At 46.4% G+C, this 18,136-nt stretch overlaps 1 protein-coding gene across 3 annotated transcripts in view; it reads left to right on the top strand.

Annotated features, from left to right (window-relative positions):
• COL4A6 (collagen type IV alpha 6 chain) overlaps positions 1–18,136 on the top strand; it is a 244,931-nt gene that overhangs the window by 223,936 nt on the left and 2,859 nt on the right. For all 3 annotated transcript variants that reach the window (XM_019521549.1, XM_019521550.1, XM_019521552.1), the window contains 17 exons: positions 854–1,024; positions 2,182–2,325; positions 2,616–2,741; positions 3,049–3,230; positions 3,475–3,538; positions 4,500–4,574; positions 4,915–5,022; positions 5,655–5,762; positions 6,238–6,309; positions 8,220–8,345; positions 9,032–9,148; positions 10,567–10,728; positions 12,161–12,259; positions 12,762–12,908; positions 15,630–15,746; positions 16,544–16,735; positions 16,934–17,220. In XM_019521549.1, coding sequence (XP_019377094.1) covers positions 854–1,024; positions 2,182–2,325; positions 2,616–2,741; positions 3,049–3,230; positions 3,475–3,538; positions 4,500–4,574; positions 4,915–5,022; positions 5,655–5,762; positions 6,238–6,309; positions 8,220–8,345; positions 9,032–9,148; positions 10,567–10,728; positions 12,161–12,259; positions 12,762–12,908; positions 15,630–15,746; positions 16,544–16,735; positions 16,934–17,220 — 2,297 coding nt within the window. The remainder of the gene's footprint in view (positions 1–853; positions 1,025–2,181; positions 2,326–2,615; positions 2,742–3,048; positions 3,231–3,474; positions 3,539–4,499; positions 4,575–4,914; positions 5,023–5,654; positions 5,763–6,237; positions 6,310–8,219; positions 8,346–9,031; positions 9,149–10,566; positions 10,729–12,160; positions 12,260–12,761; positions 12,909–15,629; positions 15,747–16,543; positions 16,736–16,933; positions 17,221–18,136) is intronic.

Genomic DNA, 18,136 nt, shown 5'->3' on the forward strand with positions numbered 1-18,136 from the left:
ACCCCTTTTAAAAAAAAAAAAAAAAAAAAAAAAAAAAAAAAAAAAAAAAAAAAATCAGGTTGTACCTTTAAGTGCTTAAGTTCGAGGGTGCTGCAAAGCTAGTCAGTCTGGTATTTCTGCTTTACATGACATTTCTCAAAAACTACCTGATTTTTTTCCTTTAAGTTATATCTGAGCATTCCCTTTTTCGATGGTTTGAGTCTTTAATAAAAAAAACAAACCCAAATGCTTGCTAGGCTGCATCTAAGAACATTCTGAAATATTTAAAGATACAATTGAGCATCCATGGTTTTAATGTTAACCCTGGAGATGCTGTTAATCGTAACATTCAGGAGCCGGTTCCATTACTCTTACCTAGAGATCTAGTATAAAAAAGTAGCAGCATAACTGCATAATGGCATGCTAATGTGAAAAGGAAGCTTGTTTATGACCACCCCCTCTTCAATTGATCCCTTGGTTGACCCAGAAACCTGTGATGGGGACTAAGCATTGGCAGTATTGATGTTCCCTATTCCATGCTCTGGTTTGCTTCCTTGATGTTAAAGGTAAGATCTACTGACCACTTCAGTGGCTGCTGGAAAAAAAAAAAAAAAGCCCAAAATAATTCATAAGGGGTTTCACTCTTGCCAGTTGTGTAGTGATGTAGGCAGTAACCCTTTTAGGCCTTTTATTGTTAGATGACTAATGCTTTTGCATTTCTAAACTTTATGCCTACTAGAAGGCTGCATGTAACATAATTTTAAGGTCCATCTCATATTAAAAACAGTGCTATGTTTAAAGCATTTGGAGAACCATTCACTGAAATGAAGTTTGTGTGGTAAAAGCCATTGAGTTTTTACTTGTGTTGATTCAGGGCTTCCTGGAGCACAAGGACCGACTGGTGATGCAGGTCCCCCAGGCCCTGCTGGTATGAAAGGCTTCCCGGGTCTTGATGGTGTTCTAGGACCTCCTGGAGAAAGAGGATTCCTAGGGCCACCTGGGCCTTCTGGTGGAGATGGACGTCCAGGCTTCCCCGGACGAAAAGGTACATGTATGAATTGGCAAACAATGGCAGTTAAACCATTACATTCAGCTGCACAGGAATAGCAACGTTGTGATGATTTTAGACCTGGGCTTGTCAGGAAAAACTGGAAGTTACAGGGAATTTGTGTTGGAATTTGTTTCACTGCTAGATCAGTGGTTTGAATTAGAATGGGTTGGTCATTCAAAGTTTGGCTGCTCATTAGACTTGCCGAAGGAATTCTGAGCCCAGTTCCCAGCATCAGCCATGTGGAAATAACGCTCAAGTTGGTATTGTTAGCAGTGGGTGACCTAGTATTCAATCTATAGGTAATACTAACACAGAAGACGATAAGACTTCTGGAATAGATACTGGAGAAACAATATCAGGAACACCAAACAGCTATATGCTGTGTTATCATTTGCTTTAGAAGATAAAAAAATAGCTTTCAAATGCAGCTTATCTCGTCACAGACTAATGATACAGCAAGGTGTTCTTAATAGTCCACTTCATTTTCTCTAGGAGAGAGATGACCCCTTGATGGGGAGAATGACCTGTGTATATCATGGATATGGCAAAATTTGCCCTTTTGTGTAGGGGAAACCTTTGTGGATTAATCAGATATTGCAGTTTCACACAGAAGCACTGCTATGGTGGGAATGAGTATGATCTTTAGAATATAAGGACAGATGCAGAATCAGAAAAGTCAAGATAAAGGTGAAGAAAAAGATTAATCCAGTGATAGGACAAGGGTGGCATCCTAGGGGAGACAAAGTGAAGCACACAAGCTGGGAGAAAAGTAAAATGTCAATCTCTTTCCTAGCCATTCAGAGCTGACACAATAGTTAGGATATTTTGAGAGTCCTGTCTTTTTTGGGGGAGGAAGTTAGCAGAGATTTGATGTCAGAAGTTGTTTCCCTTTAGTCAAATGGCTTTTTTCATCTTAGTGGGAGTAAGACTAAGGTCTCAGCAGCAAATTTGGAAGGTACTGATTCCATGAGAGCTAATGAAGACATACCCTGGGAAAGGAGCCATTGAGGAACCACTACTGTATTTGGTGTCCTGACTGGTCACACTTTCCTAGGAGACTGCACTCCCTCCTTTTGCCAGTTAGATTAGTATGAAAAATACTTTAAAAGACTCCAGTTTCTTGCTTTGTTTCATAACTTCTTTCCCTACAGGTGAAAAGGGCTCCCCTGGTCTGATTGGCTTCCCTGGCATGCCAGGCCCATCTGGCAGCCCTGGGCTGAGTGGTTTGAAGGGAAGTCTTGGTACAACTGGCAGGAAAGGAAATGCTGGAATTCCTGGACCTCCTGGTCAAAAAGGTGAGCTCTGAGAAACTAATTATGGTTCAATGTCTGGGTTTTCTGTAGCAGGGAGGGCGAGAGCTGTGTCTGATGTGTGCACACCCAGCTGTTCTTTCCCCTTTCTCCCATATAATATGGTAAGGATGCAAAATCCACTGGCTTGGTTTTCAGCGTCACTAAGTTCCCACATCTCAGGGCTTCATTGGGAGTGGCAGCATTGAGGACAGCTCATCTGGCCTCTCATGTTTATACCCTCTCATTCTAGAAAACCTTCTCTTGTGTGAACTGAACTATTCTGATTTCTTCAGGTGACAGGGGTGACCCCGGTCCACCTGGTCCCCCTGTTCTGAAGCCTCAAGAACTGGTGCTGGCATTCAAGGGAGACAAAGGAGATCCTGGGTTAGCTGGACTGGAAGGATTCCCGGGACCTAGAGGTATTTCTCAGCACTCAAGTTTTAAGGGAAGGTTTCCAGCCTTAATCCCCCCCTTATAGGTGACTGGGAAGGGATGTGCTATCCATCTGGCAGTACTATATTACTCTCTTCATATTCCAAAACAGGCTTTCACTTGGCTGCCATGATTTTGTCTTAAAAAATTGTGCTTCACACCTGCTCTTTATTGTGTAACTAATAGAATCTCTATGTATTTTCAGGTCACATTGGAGAGGCACTTCATTGGCTGCCCTCAGTGGCTCTGTACTGACATAGTAATAATACGTCTTTCTCTTTTGGGTAAATTCAGGTGATAAAGGATTCCGTGGAACCCGGGGGAAACCTGGTCTGCCTGGTTCACGTGGGCTACCAAGCAGGGAGAGAGGCTTAGCAGGTGATCCAGGTCTCCCTGGCTCCTTTGGACAACCTGGCTTTCCTGGACAGAGGGGAGTAGCTGGTATCCTAGGATTCCCAGGAATGCCTGGGGAAAGTGTAAGTATGCATCATTTGCTCTAAGTGCGCTTAGAAAAAACCCTGTGTTCTGCTTGTTTCTGCTTCCAGAATCATATTATCAGCAAAATCGGCTCTCTTCTGGAAAGAGCTGATACTGATAAATGAAAGGTGGGATTGTCGTTTTTTCCTAAATAAACGTATGTTACTTCAGTGTTACCCTACAGCACCCCAGTTGCAGGCTGTAAGAATGAGCATAAGCAAACAATGTTATGATTTTTATCAGGGTTCGGAGGGTATCTCGGGAGCATCAGGATTCCCAGGGACTACTGGCTCCATTGGACCGAAGGGTAAGAAGTTGCATGCTAATTTCCATGCCTCTTCCAAGGGAACAACCCAACACAGGCCATAGCGTGAAAGAGAACCAAGGGGGAGAGCATGACAAGTATTTGCAATTTTTTTGGTTGCTTGGATGTGCAGTTTCCAAGCAGCTTTCATACCAAAGAGGGGATGTGCCTTAGAATGTGGTTTGGTGGTCCAGTCACTGCTCACCAGAAATCTTCTGTATTGAAACCTGCTCTGTGTATCCCTTCTCCGCGCTTTTATTTAGTTCACTAAAAGTCCATGCAGACCGGGGAAGAGCTTTTCAAATGTCCTCAGCTCTGCTCATGGTAATAACACCGTACAGTGAGGAAAACCTTTGCAATAGTTAACAAAAATAAAAACTTTGTTGAAGTTTACAGATGCATAAATTAGTCCACATAACTTTGTGGTGCCAGCACATGGCACTCTTTATATTAAAAACCTACCTGCTTGCCTAGACAAAGCATAGGTGTGCAGGCTAAGATTTTCAACTGAATTAAGCTCGTGACTTCAGTGGGATATTCCAGGGGAGTTTGGTACCTAAACACCTTATGCTTCTTTGAAAATCTTGTCCATAGCGCTTCTCTCTAAAACATGTATAACAGCACAAGAGGTGCTCATATCTCTACGTAATCAACAACTACAGAACTGAAGGGCAGTTTTGGAGTTATAAACCATTATAATTCCCCACGCTGAATGTTTATCTTACTGAAGCGTTGCAGTTTTGAATCTAAAGCCGGTGAAACTATTAAAAGCATTTTCTCTATCCTAGGCATGCAATTTAGCTTGTCCGTGTTGAGTAAGTGAAACTGACCTGGTATTTTCAGGAGCAGAGGTTTGAGTAACCCCATAAGACTACAATTTAAGAATGAGGGGGTTAATTATGAAATGATCTATCAGCAGAGTGGAGGCCTGACGAAAATACATCATCTCTTTGCCTTTCCCCAGGTGATCGGGGGGAGTCGCTTGGAATTCCAGGTGAACCAGGAGCTAAAGGAGAACGAGGGAATCCTGGATTTCCAGGTAAGGTAATTATTGTGGATTTGGGGGAGAAGAGCTTGAGGGTTTAACCCTGAGCAGAAATGCACAAGTTTGCAATTCTCCTGTCTGAAAGCCAGAATCAAGAGGGATCTTTTCCTGCAGCTGAGAGATGTGTGATGTAGAAGCTGGGCCAGCCATGAGCCTGGAAAAAATAGACTCCTCACAAAAATAGCCAGACACTGATCTAGTCTGTCATGCCCCACACTAAGAAAGATGTTAGTATATGCCAGATCCATAAATAAAAGAGCTGGTGTATTTATATTAACTCTTTATATTAACATTATGTTATTGTCTAATGTGAATTATGATCGTTTCTTTCAAGGTGAAAGAGGGAAAGAAGGACCAAAGGGAGAACCAGGATACCCAGGAAGCACTGGAACGAATGGCCTTAAAGGAGTCCCAGGGGACCTTGGCCTTCAAGGACCACCAGGTACCACAGAGTGCATAGCAGTATTTGTTATCTTCTCTCTCTTCACCTCACCTGTGATAGGGCTGGCTGCCTCACTGTAGTAGAGGTGTCATCAAACATACCTTTCCATAAGACCCCATGTCATGTGACACTCTTTATTTCCCTCTGTTCCTCATCTGAAATGTGGAGCCATGTTCTTTAGTTACATGTACAGAAGGGCTGATATTTTATTAGGACTCCTGCAAGGCATATCCCAAAAGGTGCAGCCATAAAGAAAGTGGGGAGGGGAAACGTCAGTTATAGTTGTCATGACATTATCCAGACTCTGAACTGCTTCTGAGGTTGAAACATCTATGAAGTTACCTATAGTCTCCAACTTTCAGTAGCCTCCCCCTAGCTGCCTAGGTCTGGCCCTAGCTGGTCTCGATTTTCATTAAAATTTTGTGACAAGAAATGGAGCTTTCAATGACAAACTTTTTCCACAGAAAGTGTGTTTTTTACATAAAATGTTGATTTCTCTCCCCACCTTCTAAAGCTGAAACAAATTGCATTACTACATGAGCACACCCGGTTGTGCAAAACATAAAGAACAGTTGTCCACTGTGCACATATGAGAAAGTCTGTCCCATGCCATTTTGTTGCTTGTCTTTTAGGAATCCCTGGAAGTGCTGGGCTGAGAGGAAACACAGGTCTTCCAGGTCTTCCAGGGCAACCTGGTTCTGTAGGATTCATCGGACCTCTTGGGGTTGTGGGACCAAAAGGTACATGTTTGTTTGAGCCTGCAATCAGAAGGAAAAATGCCAGCTCACAAAGCCACTCATTGGCTGAATTTGATACAACAGACAGCCAAGTAGCAGCCCACGGTACTTGGGCCAGCTGAGCCTGCGGCCCATTTCGTGGCAGTATCACTGCAGGCTCCAGCTGCTTGACGTTCTAAGAGTCACGTTTGAAAAGGGAGAGGCACTTGATGGCTTTGTGGTCTGGCTCCACAAATAGGGTTTGGTTGCTGGCAAAAGCTATAATTACAAGAACCAACAAGAGAAGTTTGCATTAATGTGACCTGTCTAAAGGAAAATCCTACCTTCTTCAAAAAATGTGAAGCATGTATTAGGTTGCTAAAACTTTACATATGTGTATAGTTCCTGAGTTTTAGATATTTTTTAATCCACTTAGAGATGCTGCTTACATACTACTTGCTATTAACTAGCAATTCAAGCTTTGATAATGTCTCCTCAGGTTTTCCTGGATTTCCAGGCTTAAATGGTCTGAACGGCTTGCCAGGCACAAAAGGGTCACCTGGAACACCAGGTAAAGAAAGGCTTTGTTCACAGAAACTTCTGGAGTAATGCATGTGCTGGTTTAAGAGTAATGGGATTTGTGTGACTACACAGTGCGTGCCTCTCCATGTGCACTTTACTGCATAGTTCACTAAGTAGCTCAGCAGTGAAGTGTCACTATCTACATGTGTGCCCACAAACTAAGCCTGCCATAAATACTGTCTGCAACAAGTACTATCCTGCAGTGGAGTAATTTATGCCACTGCAGTGCACATGTAAATGGTGACCAGGGTTGGCTGGGGCACGAGTGCTACAATGCAGAGGCTGCCTGCTGGCTAGCCGTGCACTGTAGCCAACTTGTGCCCCAGCCATCCTCTCTGCTGCCCAGCGCTAGCACTTGGTATATGGGGCTGGCCCCCCCAGGCTCCCTGCCAGCCTCAGGCTCCTCTGCCTCTGCTCAAATTGCTGTGGTCCCAGGTGCACATGCAGACGCTGTGCCCTGGAGCTGTTGACTCCAGTGCAAACTGCACCAGAGTTTATTTTTCCGTGCTAATTGCATGTGTAGATATACCCGTTTTGTCACCAAATAGGTCCATTTTAGTCATGCTGGAATTAAATGAAGTAAGAAATAAATCATATTTTGCAGCTAGTGCGAGTATTCTTACTAAATGCTTGTAATCAAATTTCTGTTTCAGTGATACAATTTTAATACTAGAGACAGTGGGATTTCACATGTAAAATGTATGTAAACAATAAACTCAATGGCCTTTTGGCAGGTGCCATTTAGATGGATTTCTAGATTTTGCCTGAACTCCTAAAGAGTCCTGTTGCAGCCAGACAGTTGATTTAATGAAGTTATAGATCTTTTCTATCTGTATATCTGTTGTTCTGATTTTACTAAAGCAATGGCTGGATATTTGGTTTGGTTTGCAGTTAAAAAAATGACTTGATACTCATAGATTCCCCTTTAAGGCCTGTTCTTGTAGCCCTCACTCATGATGGCAGTAGAAGCGACAGAGATTACTCATAAAAAGTAACAGGATTAGGATTAGCATTAGAGGTGCATTGATCACCCAAAAGCTTATCCAGCTGTTCTCCACAGGTGGAGAAAAAAATCCAAAGGTGCCATAAAAAAATCCTTGCCTCTGGTACATTTCCTGGACCACCAAAGCTACAACAACACTCTAACCCTACTATGACAGTATAAAACAGTATTAAGACTGAATACAAAATCCTATTTTGTAAAACCACACGCTGTGTGCTTAGTGTTTCCCTGATTTACACCATTTGCTGTATTTTCTGAAGCATTTTCTTAACATGACTTTCCATTTGCTCCGAGTTCAATTCGTTTTGAGAACTGAGAGACTAGTTTGGTGTAGGCTGCTGCTGGATCCTGTAGTATAAGCATCTCCTTACAGCTCTGCCCAGGAACTTCTGTCCTGATAGAGCTCAGGTGTTTGTGTGAACCTGCCGGATAATCCCTCCATTTTGAGCCCCAAGCCAGAGGATCCCGTTCTGTATTGTCCCTTCTCAGAGGCACAGCATAGGTGAAGGGGAAGCAAAGGGCTCTTTGGCCGGCTGGCTGTGGGCTCCAGCGCAGCCCAGAATTCTCATGGCACCAGCTGCTTATGGGCACGTGCTTGTGGGCTATGTGCCAGGGCTTGAAAGAGAAGCAGCATTGTCCATGCTGCTCATTTGCAGAGGAACTTCCCTGCTAACTCCTGCATGGCTTCTTGTATCCACAGTACACACCTAGAGCAGCATATGAGAGGCCAGAGTCAGCCCAGCAATTTCTCTGGAGTCCAGGAAGCAGAGGGATGAATGGAAAAATCTGTATCTTAACTGCGTTACATTAATCTTAATGTATCAAAGTGTATTAATCTAACTTCCATGAAGCTGTCCTAATAGGCCTCTTTGTCATCTTTAAATGTGTTTGATTAGGCTTAAGTGAACCTGGATTGCAAGGCCCTGCAGGACTTCCAGGTCCTAAGGGTGAAGAAGGTCCTCCAGGAGCTGGCATAGGAACTCCAGGACTCCCTGGGCTGAAAGGATCCTCAGGAGACATGGGTAAATAGTAACAGTCCTAGAAGCAGATGTGCTATAATGTCTGATGGAGTATACAAAGACTTGGGGCAAATAGGGTCAGTGCAGTTTAACAGTGAGTCATAGAGATGGGCCCATTGTTTTGTAAATGGACGTGAGTCTAATAAGTGAAAAATCACTGATGAAATAGTTTTTATAGTTGTCTTTTCATCCTCCCAAATAAAGAAAAATGTTGTGGTGTTCTTTTCTGAGAGAAGGGGAGTGGGGTGTGAAAAGGGATGGGGTTTTCCTTATTTTTTAGGATAACATCCAACAGCCACTAATCCTATCAATATAAATTTTGCACCATTCACACAGAGAATCTCTGATGATTAGTATAGAGCAGTGATTCTCCACCAGCATGCCTGGGTACCCTGGGATGCAGATATTTTGAAGGGTGTCTCAGAAGGTGTGGAGGGATAAGTGCAGTGTGAGGAGATAAGCAGATAAAGGCAGGCTCAGGTTTTCCCTGCTTAGCTACTGCCCTAACCCCACTGCCTGATGTCTCTACAAGGATGTGTAAGCCCTGTAATACATAAGTTAGTTTTTTAAATGGGGTGCCGCTCAATTCACAACAGTTAGAGGGGTGCTTTGAGTCTAAAAATGGTTTAGAACCACTGCTATAGAGCCCCGATCACTGTCTGGTTCTGAGTGTTCCTCTTTGATTCTAGGTCTACCTGGCCCTGTGGGGCTGCCTGGTCTACCAGGAGCTCCTGGCATCTCTATTCCTTCTGACATACGTGGGAGACGGGGTGATCCTGGCCGTCCTGGAGTCAATGGGAGTCCAGGTATGGAGATTGAGGCCTCTCTGCTGCAGTTCATTTGTGTTTTGTACTCTAGCCATATGAAGAGCAAGGCTGACTGCCAGTCTTCCATGTGCATCCTAGGAAGAACTTGGAAAGGAAAACTGGCTTTATGAGCAGTCAGTCTAATGAGCTGGGGCATTTATACGCATGCTCCGGGACGTGTTGGTGGGGAGGGAGACAGCTTTTATTAGCACAGCTCCCAAATGTGCTCTAATTAAAGTGCTTGGAGCATCACATGTTAGCGTCCCCATGCTGAATAATTGCAGCAGGGGCATTTTAACTAAAGCTCACCAAATGAGCTTTAGTTAAAGCGCCCCTGCCACCATTTTTCAGCATGGGGCTGTTGCTACATGTGATATGGAGGCAGTAATTACTGCGCTCCAGCAGACTCAATTAATTGACTCAGTTAATTGAGTCTGCTCCAACATGCTGTAATTACAGCACATTGGAACAGCCTCCATGCATGTGTATAAGCGCCCCTGGTGTTTAGAGCAGGGCTTGAGAATCAAGGGGTCTGGGTTCTGCTCCTGGCTCTGCCACTGACCAGGGCTTAGTCACTTACCTCTCTATGCCTCAGTAACGCCAACTGTAATTTATGGGGGTGCTTATTCACCTCCATAAAGCACTTTGCTTCTGGATGACAAGTCACGTCTATGTATAAAGTAAGTGATATGGATTAAACATTAATATTGCAGTTAATTAACTGTTGTATTGGGATTCTGTCATGCTGCCATTAGCATTCGCACTGTGGATGCATCTGAGATCCCTAGTCATATACTGCATGCTCCCGTTGTGCTTGGTCCTTTACAGACAAAGAACACGAAGGTGGTTCTTGCCCTCATTGCACATACTTTGACGTTTGATTCACCAGCTGTCACAGTGTGAAGGAATGAGATGCCCTGCCCTGCTCCCTTCCCTCCCCTTCCCACACACCCTTGTGATGAAGAACTAAAAGAAATAAGGGCTTGACCCAGAACACAGAGGAGCAGAGTTCCTGCTGGGCCTGGTGAGCTGAATGTTCTGAGGGAGGAGACATATTGTTAGTTCCTTTAGCCCAGGGGCAGGCAGTTATTTCAGGTGGAGGGCCGCTTACTGAGCTTTGGCAAGCCATCAAGGGCCACATGACAGGCCCTTAATATTAATTAAATATTAATTAAATATTAATTTTCTAAATTTGTTAGGGGCCCCACAGGCCAGATAGAATGGCCTGGCAGGCCGCATCTGTCCTGTGGGCTGCATTTTGCCCACCCCTGCTTTAGCACATCCATAAGCTGGGAAACCCATCCGATGACAGACGCTCACAATTAATGAACAAAGACAATTTCCCAAGGTCAGTGGTGGAGGCTAATGGTAGTACTTGTGTGCTAGAGGAGTGATCTTGTTGACTTCTTTGTCTCTAGGTCTTCCTGGCCCCCCTGGCCCCCCAGGGCCCCCTGGCCCAGCATCTGATCAAGGTGATACAGGCATTCCAGGTGTCCCTGGTGTTTCTGGTTTCCCAGGCCCAAAAGGTGACATGGGGCTTCCTGGGCCAACTGGAATCCCAGGAGCTTCAGGACTCAAAGGTAAGCTTTCTTTAACTATCTGTAGCAGAGGTCGGCAAACTGCAGCCTGCAGACAAATGTACCCATTTGATCCAACCTGCAGATATGGGGGATTGGCAGCAGTCGCTTTCCCCTGCCATTGTGGGGACAAGCAGTGGCAACAGGTGGGTCCTAGCACCCCTCTCCCCCCCACCTCTGACCCAAACGGTGTCACTCCAGCCCACAGCCTGAAAAAGGTTGCTGACCACTGCTGTACAGTACTGAAGGTATCCCTTACTAGTGCAAAGAGCTGCTGGATCATGACCATAAATGCTATGAATATGGGTTTGATGTGGATGTGTGAGCATGAAGACTTGTCTTCTAATCTGTTAAAGGTGGTATTTTCCAAAGCACTTGGAGCCAGCCTAAGGCAATGGGAGTTTTGCCCTTAAGTGGACCAAAATTAGGCCAGAGCTCTGGAAAGCACTACCTTGCAGAAGATCTTGCATCCACAGTGTGGTTCCACTTTGTTTGCACATCCTCTGGGACTTGCTGAGGTCATGTCATGGACCTGGGGGATCCACAAGATGGTGGAAACTGATAGATCTGTGGGAGGCAATGGGTCAGTACTGGGTCACTGGGAAGCACCTCACCTTTCCTCTGATTTCTGTTGGAGAGGTCCGAAGGATGGCTGCAGTCAAGAGGCAGTAATAACATGGCTTCAGGAAAAACAACTCAGGACCCAGGAGAGAAGGGTCAGTGCAGGACAGAGGGTCTTCTGGAGGTCACCACCACAGGGAAAAACCCATCCTTAGTGCTGTGAATGGAAAAGGTTGCACATGAGGAAACTGCATCCTTCCCAGCACCACCCCCAGGGAACGTTGGCAAGGGAGGGAATAATGTTTGCAAGTATTCAGATCAAGTGCAAGAGAAGAGAGGACGAAGAGGATTTGCTAACGTCCTTCAACTGCCTGAAAGGTGGTTACAAAGAGGATGGAGCTAGATTGTCCTAAGTGGTGGCAGATGACAGAACAAGGAGCAGTGGTTTCAAGTTGCAGCAAGGAAAGTTTAGGTTGGATATGAGAAAAAACTTGCTCACCAGAAGGTTAGTAAAACACTGGAAAAGGCAACCCAGAGAGGTTGTGGAATCTCCATCCTTGGGGGTTTTTAAGACCCAGGTAGAGAAAGCCTTGAGTGGGATGATATAGTTGGGGCTGGTCCTGCTTTGAGCAGGGGGTTGGACTTAGGTGACCTCCTGAGGTCCCTTCCAACCCTGATTTCCTATGATTGCATGATCCTGTATCCCGTTAGTGCTGGGGCAGTAGAGGCTCTTTACGAAGCAGGGGCTGACCTGGCAGTCAGTGGATCCTGTGCCTAGAGGGAGTTTCCACCAGTATGTCTCTAACAGCCAGGACTTAGAGGGCCACGGTTAGTGTTCAGGGTTCCCTTATGCTTTTGTTCTCTATATTCACAGGTGCCCGGGGAGAGCCAGGTTTTATGGGGATGCCAGGGAAAGATGGGTTTCCAGGGGATGCTGGTCACCCTGGGCTGAAAGGGGACACTGGCCGTCGAGGTAAGTACAAGAGGAATCTGAGAGCTGTGCTGCAATGTAAATAGTTTGAAAAGGTGGGAGGGAGGGCGCCTTCTGGGTGGTTTCTGTGGTTTTGGGTGAATCCAACTAAAAAGTTGGAGCTTTTTGTTAGCACGGAGTGGAGATGGGGCCCAATACTCAGCTTTGTGGGAGCTTGGGGCTAGGATACTTAATATGGACAACTATTTTGTTCTTCTGAGACAACTCTTTGCAGAAATTGTAACTCTCTGTGTTTGAATCTTTCCCTCTATGGGAGATTTCTGCTCTTGCTTCCCCAGATCCCCAACAGTCTTTGTTTGTGGCAAAAGTACCTACATTCAAGAAATATACAGGAAGGGTTGGAACTTTTGGAAACTTCAGTAAAGAATGAATACTTAATGTGAACATCACCTGAACAGGGCATTCTCAATTTATTGTGCCAGTAAATCATCGTAATTGTACACTTCACGTGGGATGTTTACGGTGTTATTTATGATGTCTGCAGGTCCCCCAGGTCTACCTGGTGCTCCGGGCCTAACACCAAAGCCAGAAGAAGTTGTAGTTCCCCCTGGTATAATAGGTCTGCCTGGGATTGATGGTGTCCCCGGTTTTGCTGGAGATCCTGGGATTCAGGGACCACTTGGGAAGCAAGGTAAAGCATGCCACATTCAAGTAAGGGACACTGAAACACTTGGCTTCTGTAAACAGAAAGTAGCTTTGTAAATTTTGCGATCAAGATTCAAAGGCTTCTCTTGAGAAGTTTTGTAGTAGAAACAATCACAGCAAATGCATGCTGATGTTGTTAAAAAAATTCAATATTAGGTAGGAAGTCTTTTCATTAATTTATTTTTCATGGGATGTTGTAGCACTTTTTGCATTCAGTTCCTGGAATTAAAAAATTCAATTTGTGATGCTGCTTGCATGATGTCAGTTCAGAAGCCAATGGATCTAATGAATCTGAGAGTGATTCACCAGTAAGAACTATATTGAGATTGTGTCAACATGAAATACTGGAACAGTGCTTAAGGGACTGAATTTTGCATCATTGCTGTTCATAGGAATTTTACCATTAACTTCAGCGAATGCAGGATCAGGTCATGCACCAGTGAAATGCTGAGACTTCCTATCTTAATATGATCAATTAAGAAAATAATTAGAACTTGGTTGTGCATATGAATACACTGTGCAAATCTTAGAGTCCCAGTTGGTATGTGTGTGTGCTCTTGCATCCCGTTCTAAAGTGCGGGGCTACTGTTTTAGGGAGAGTGACCAAAACCAGACTCTCCAATGGTCCATCCCACTGAAGTCAGGCAATGAGTCAGGGAGAAGGAAACGGATTTGAATCCTTGGATCCAAACCTGCCATTATATTATTTAGATCATGTGAGGTCCAAAGTTGGAAGAGAAATCTATTTCTGGTTTGAATTAAGGCTGCCAATTCATCGCAGTCATTGTGCATGATTAACGCAAGAACTAATTAAAGTGTTACCTTTTTTAATGCATTAATCACGCATGTGCTTTTGGAGCCTGCACCTATCTCCTCTCTGCCACCATCACCACTGACTCTGGGCTGCCCAGTGGCATAGCAGTGGAAGTGAAGAGGACCCGTAGGGCAGTGCAGACTCTGGGTTGGTACAGCTGGGTGGGGCGGGGCATGCGCATGCATGCATGCGCTTAGAGGTGCCCCGATTATATTGGTGCCATATGAAGATGCTGTGTGCAGGCACATAGCCACAGCAGGCACAGCCAGGAATGCAGCCCGGTGGCATGTAGAACAGTGCCCAGCAGATAAGTCTGTGGAAGGGAAGGGGTGGCGTAGAAGGAAGGGGCAGGGGCAGCAGATCAAGGCCCCCATGGTGAGAGAGGGAGTGGGACAGGTGCTGGGGAGAATGGGACCCTGGGGCAGGGGCCAGGGCTGAGGTGGGTTGTGGGACAGAGCCGTGGGAGTCTCATCCGGGGGGGGGGGCTGCTCTCTGCCACTGCGCACACCCCTAGGGGAGGCATGGGGCACATGTGCCCCCCCAGATTTGTGCGTGGGGCAGAGAAGCTGCAGGCTGGGGCTCTACGCCGTGCTGCCTTTGCCCCGGGAGCTGCACGATGCTATGTTGTGCCTCCCGCCACCAGGCAAGCTGAGGATGTGCAGCTCCTGGGGCAAAGGCAGCAGGGTGCAGAGCTCCAGTCTGTAGCAGGCAGCCCTTCTCTGCCCTGCACACAAATGCAGGGGGCACATGTCCCCCATGCCACCCAGAGGTGCACACAGTGGTGGATAGCTGCCCACCCCTCCATACACCCCTGGATGAGCCCCCTGCGGCTCCTTCCCATGACTCGCCTCGGCCCCAGGGTCCCATTCACCCCTGTCACTGTCCCACTCCCTCCTTTACTGTGGGGGCCTCAGTCTGTCTGCTCCCGCCCCTTCCCCTTCCCAGACTTAACTTGCTGGGCGCTGCTCTACATGCCGCTGGGCTGCATTCCTGGAGAGTTACTATATTTCCATTTCAAAACAGAAGACACCTGCGGGGTGGAATCATATGGTTGGGGAAGCAGTGATATGCTTGTGCCCTGCCCCTGCCCCTCACTCCCAAGCCACAGCCCACCCCCGTTAGCCCTGCTGCTGCCCCTCACTCCTGACTCGCAGTATCACACATTCTGCCAGCGTGGGCAAGGGTCTCCCCTCCCTGGGCTCTGACCCCTCTGCAGGGACCCCTGCTCCCCAAGCTCCAAATTCCACATACACACCCAAAGTCCCCCCATACCCCCCCCCACTACCACCCCTAACCATACAAAGAACCTGCATAATCTTGCATAATTTTCAGTTTTTCTGTGCATAATTCTGAGTTTTTAGATGTGCAATTAAAATCACTATTAATTATGACTAAGTTTTTTAATCATGCAACTAATCACGATCAAATTTTTAAATCATTGGACCGCCCTAGTTTGAGTATGACTGGAATCAAACAAGGACAGCCATTTCTACAAGATTTAAGCCTCAATTGATGACATCCTTGTGAGACTGAATAATCTTTCCTCTGTCTGCAATGACAGAAATCTAGAGAGACTGAGAGTAGGTTATGAAATTCCACTTCCATCAAATCCAGACCTGAAAGCTCAGTCCTGATCTGGCTGCACACTCAAAAACCCATTATAGCTTAAGCCTGACCCAGATCTGTGTGCTGCCATCTTGGCCCACCACAGATGATCCCTGTGAGGGCTAGAGCTTATAGACGTGCTTATAGAATCACTGTACTGTTCTAGTACAGACGTGCTTATAGAATCACTGTTAAGCCCTGATATTCATGAGATATTTCTCTCCTGATTTAGGGAGCAAGGGCTTTGGTATGAGAAACAGCATTAATAGTGATTATCTTTAATTTTAGGTCCAAAAGGTTTACCAGGCAGATCTGGTCTGAAAGGACGTGATGGTTTATCTGGACCACGCGGCATAGTTGGAGATCCAGGATCTCCAGGTATCCCAGGACAACAAGGATATGAAGGTAACTTTATTCTTTTCTTTGAGGGCATGGAAGATAGTGAAAGATCAGGCAGTTAGGTTTCTTAGGCTGGATTTTCCCTACTGTTGAGTTGTCATTCCAGGCCATAAACATCACATAATTTCAGCACTGACTTAGAGAGGTCCCAAGTGGTACCTGGGATTATGTCTTGTCTGTGCGCTGGGGTATATTTCATTTTGGGCGATGCAGGTAGGAGTGAGCACCTCCCTCCGTGGGAAGTCATTGCTGTCTGTCACTGCTGATGTTTCAGTAGGTGCAGTCATGGACTGCAATGCTTCCTGGACAAGGTAGGTAGTAAGGTTTGGAAGGACAGGGGTATGGCATTTGTTGTGGAACTTAAAAGGGGCAAAATAGAGATGGTTGGTGCTGGATGAGAGGTGTATCTTGGTGCTTTCTGGAGTTGGAAGGTGTGGGTTTTGCCCCAGTGCTGCCATAGACTTGCTCTACAACTGTGAACACACTGCTTAACTGTTCTGCATTGTGGGAATACCATCATATGGGGTACTGTTGTGAAAGTTAATCAGTGCTTGTATGGTGCTTTGAGGTCCATAGGCAGAAAGACAAGGTGGACTTATGAATTGGATTCTAAAAGTAATTAGTGCTCTACAACTTTGATATGTAATTGTGTTTACCTCGGTACAATGGTTACAGCTAGGCAAATTCCAACAAGTCTATTTCACCAAGTTAGTCAAGTGGCAAATGTCAGAACACAGAGCTAATACAGACTCAGCTAACTCACACGTCAGCTGTTGTTAATTTGCCATGTCTTTATCTCCCAGGTGTCTCTGGAAAGCCCGGCCCTATTGGTTTGCCTGGAATGCCTGGTCGGAGCATAAGCGTTGGTTACACTTTAGTGAAACACAGCCAGTCAGAACAGATCCCACCATGCCCAATAGGAATGAATAAGCTCTGGGATGGTTACAGCTTGTTATACGTGGAGGGGCAGGAAAAGGCGCATAACCAGGATCTTGGTAAGTCTGAGTCGAACAATGCAGACCAGTTTCTATTCTTCAGTGTGCACTGTACAATTTCCATTGATGTCATGGGGGATTCTGGTGGGTGTGAATTCAACTCATGTCTGGTTCATATACACTGATACTTGTCATGTGCTTATTCTTTGAGTTCTAGCATTTTGGCAGGTGGCTGACATGAATCTCCCCTTCCCCCAGGTTTTGCTGGCTCCTGTTTGCCTCGCTTCAGCACCATGCCATTTATTTACTGTAACATTAATGAAGTGTGCTACTATGCCAGTCGAAATGACAAGTCCTTCTGGCTGTCCACCACTGCTCCCATCCCTATGATGCCCGTGACCAGCTTCCAGATTGCACAGTATATCAGTCGTTGCTCAGTATGTGAAGCACCTTCCCAGGCTATCGCCATCCATAGCCAGGACATAACCATTCCACAGTGCCCTGCTGGCTGGCGCAGCCTTTGGATTGGATACTCTTTTCTCATGGTAAGAAGAGGTACTCTTTAAGGCAAAAAGTCATGCTGTAAAAAACATGTTTAACATTGACAGTTCATTTTTTGATCGTGCTGTTGGGTTTGCTAGTTTTAACAATTGCCTATCGGAAACAGTGCCCACAATTGTGAGTCTTTTGCTTATTACTAGTGGGTCTAGAATAATCTTTAGGAGTGCCCCGATAAGAAATTTTTTGGGCCAATACCTGATTTTTAACAAGTTGTATATGCTGATCTGATTGCTGATATGTACCCTGGCAGCATGGAGAGCAGCGTCTGGCTAGTAAGTCTGTTGTGGGGGGAGGGAAGGGGGGAGAGGCAGATCGAAGCCCCTGTGGTCAGGGAGGGATTGGGAGTGGGGCAGGGCCAGATGCTGCCCAGCTGGGGCAGGGCATGGGATGGAGCCACAAGTGGCGTCTCCAGGGGCTGCAGGCGGCGGCTCCCACCGCTGCATGCACCCCAAGAAGACATGGGGGCATGCGCTCCCAGATCTATGTGTGGTACAATGGTGGGCTGCCATTGCGGGCTGGGATCAGACCGGGCTGCACTTGGGGTGGGCAGTTGCGGCACTGGGAAAGGGGGGGGGGGCGTTGCAGCCACCCCAAAATTCGCTGTAGCCCCTCCAACCCCCACTCCCAGTGCTACCACCACCCGCCCCGAGTGAAGCCTGGACCAGCCCCGCCACCGGGAAGAGCTCAGCGCAGCCCTGGCCCCAGCCTGCAGCAGCAGCCCACCTTCTCCCCATGCGCAGATCTAGGGGCACACACCCCCATGCCCTCCTGAGGTGTATGCAGCAGCAGGAGCCGCTGCCCGCCCCCCACACCCACAGACAAGTTGCTTGCAGCTCCATCCTGCCCCGGCCCCACCCTCACTACGGGGGCCTCGATCTGCCCCTCTCCCCACCCCTTCCA

This window comes from Gavialis gangeticus, unplaced genomic scaffold (genome assembly GCF_001723915.1).
Source record: "Gavialis gangeticus isolate Ggan-Ray unplaced genomic scaffold, GavGan_comp1, whole genome shotgun sequence".
Classification (NCBI taxonomy): Eukaryota; Metazoa; Chordata; order Crocodylia; family Gavialidae; genus Gavialis; species Gavialis gangeticus.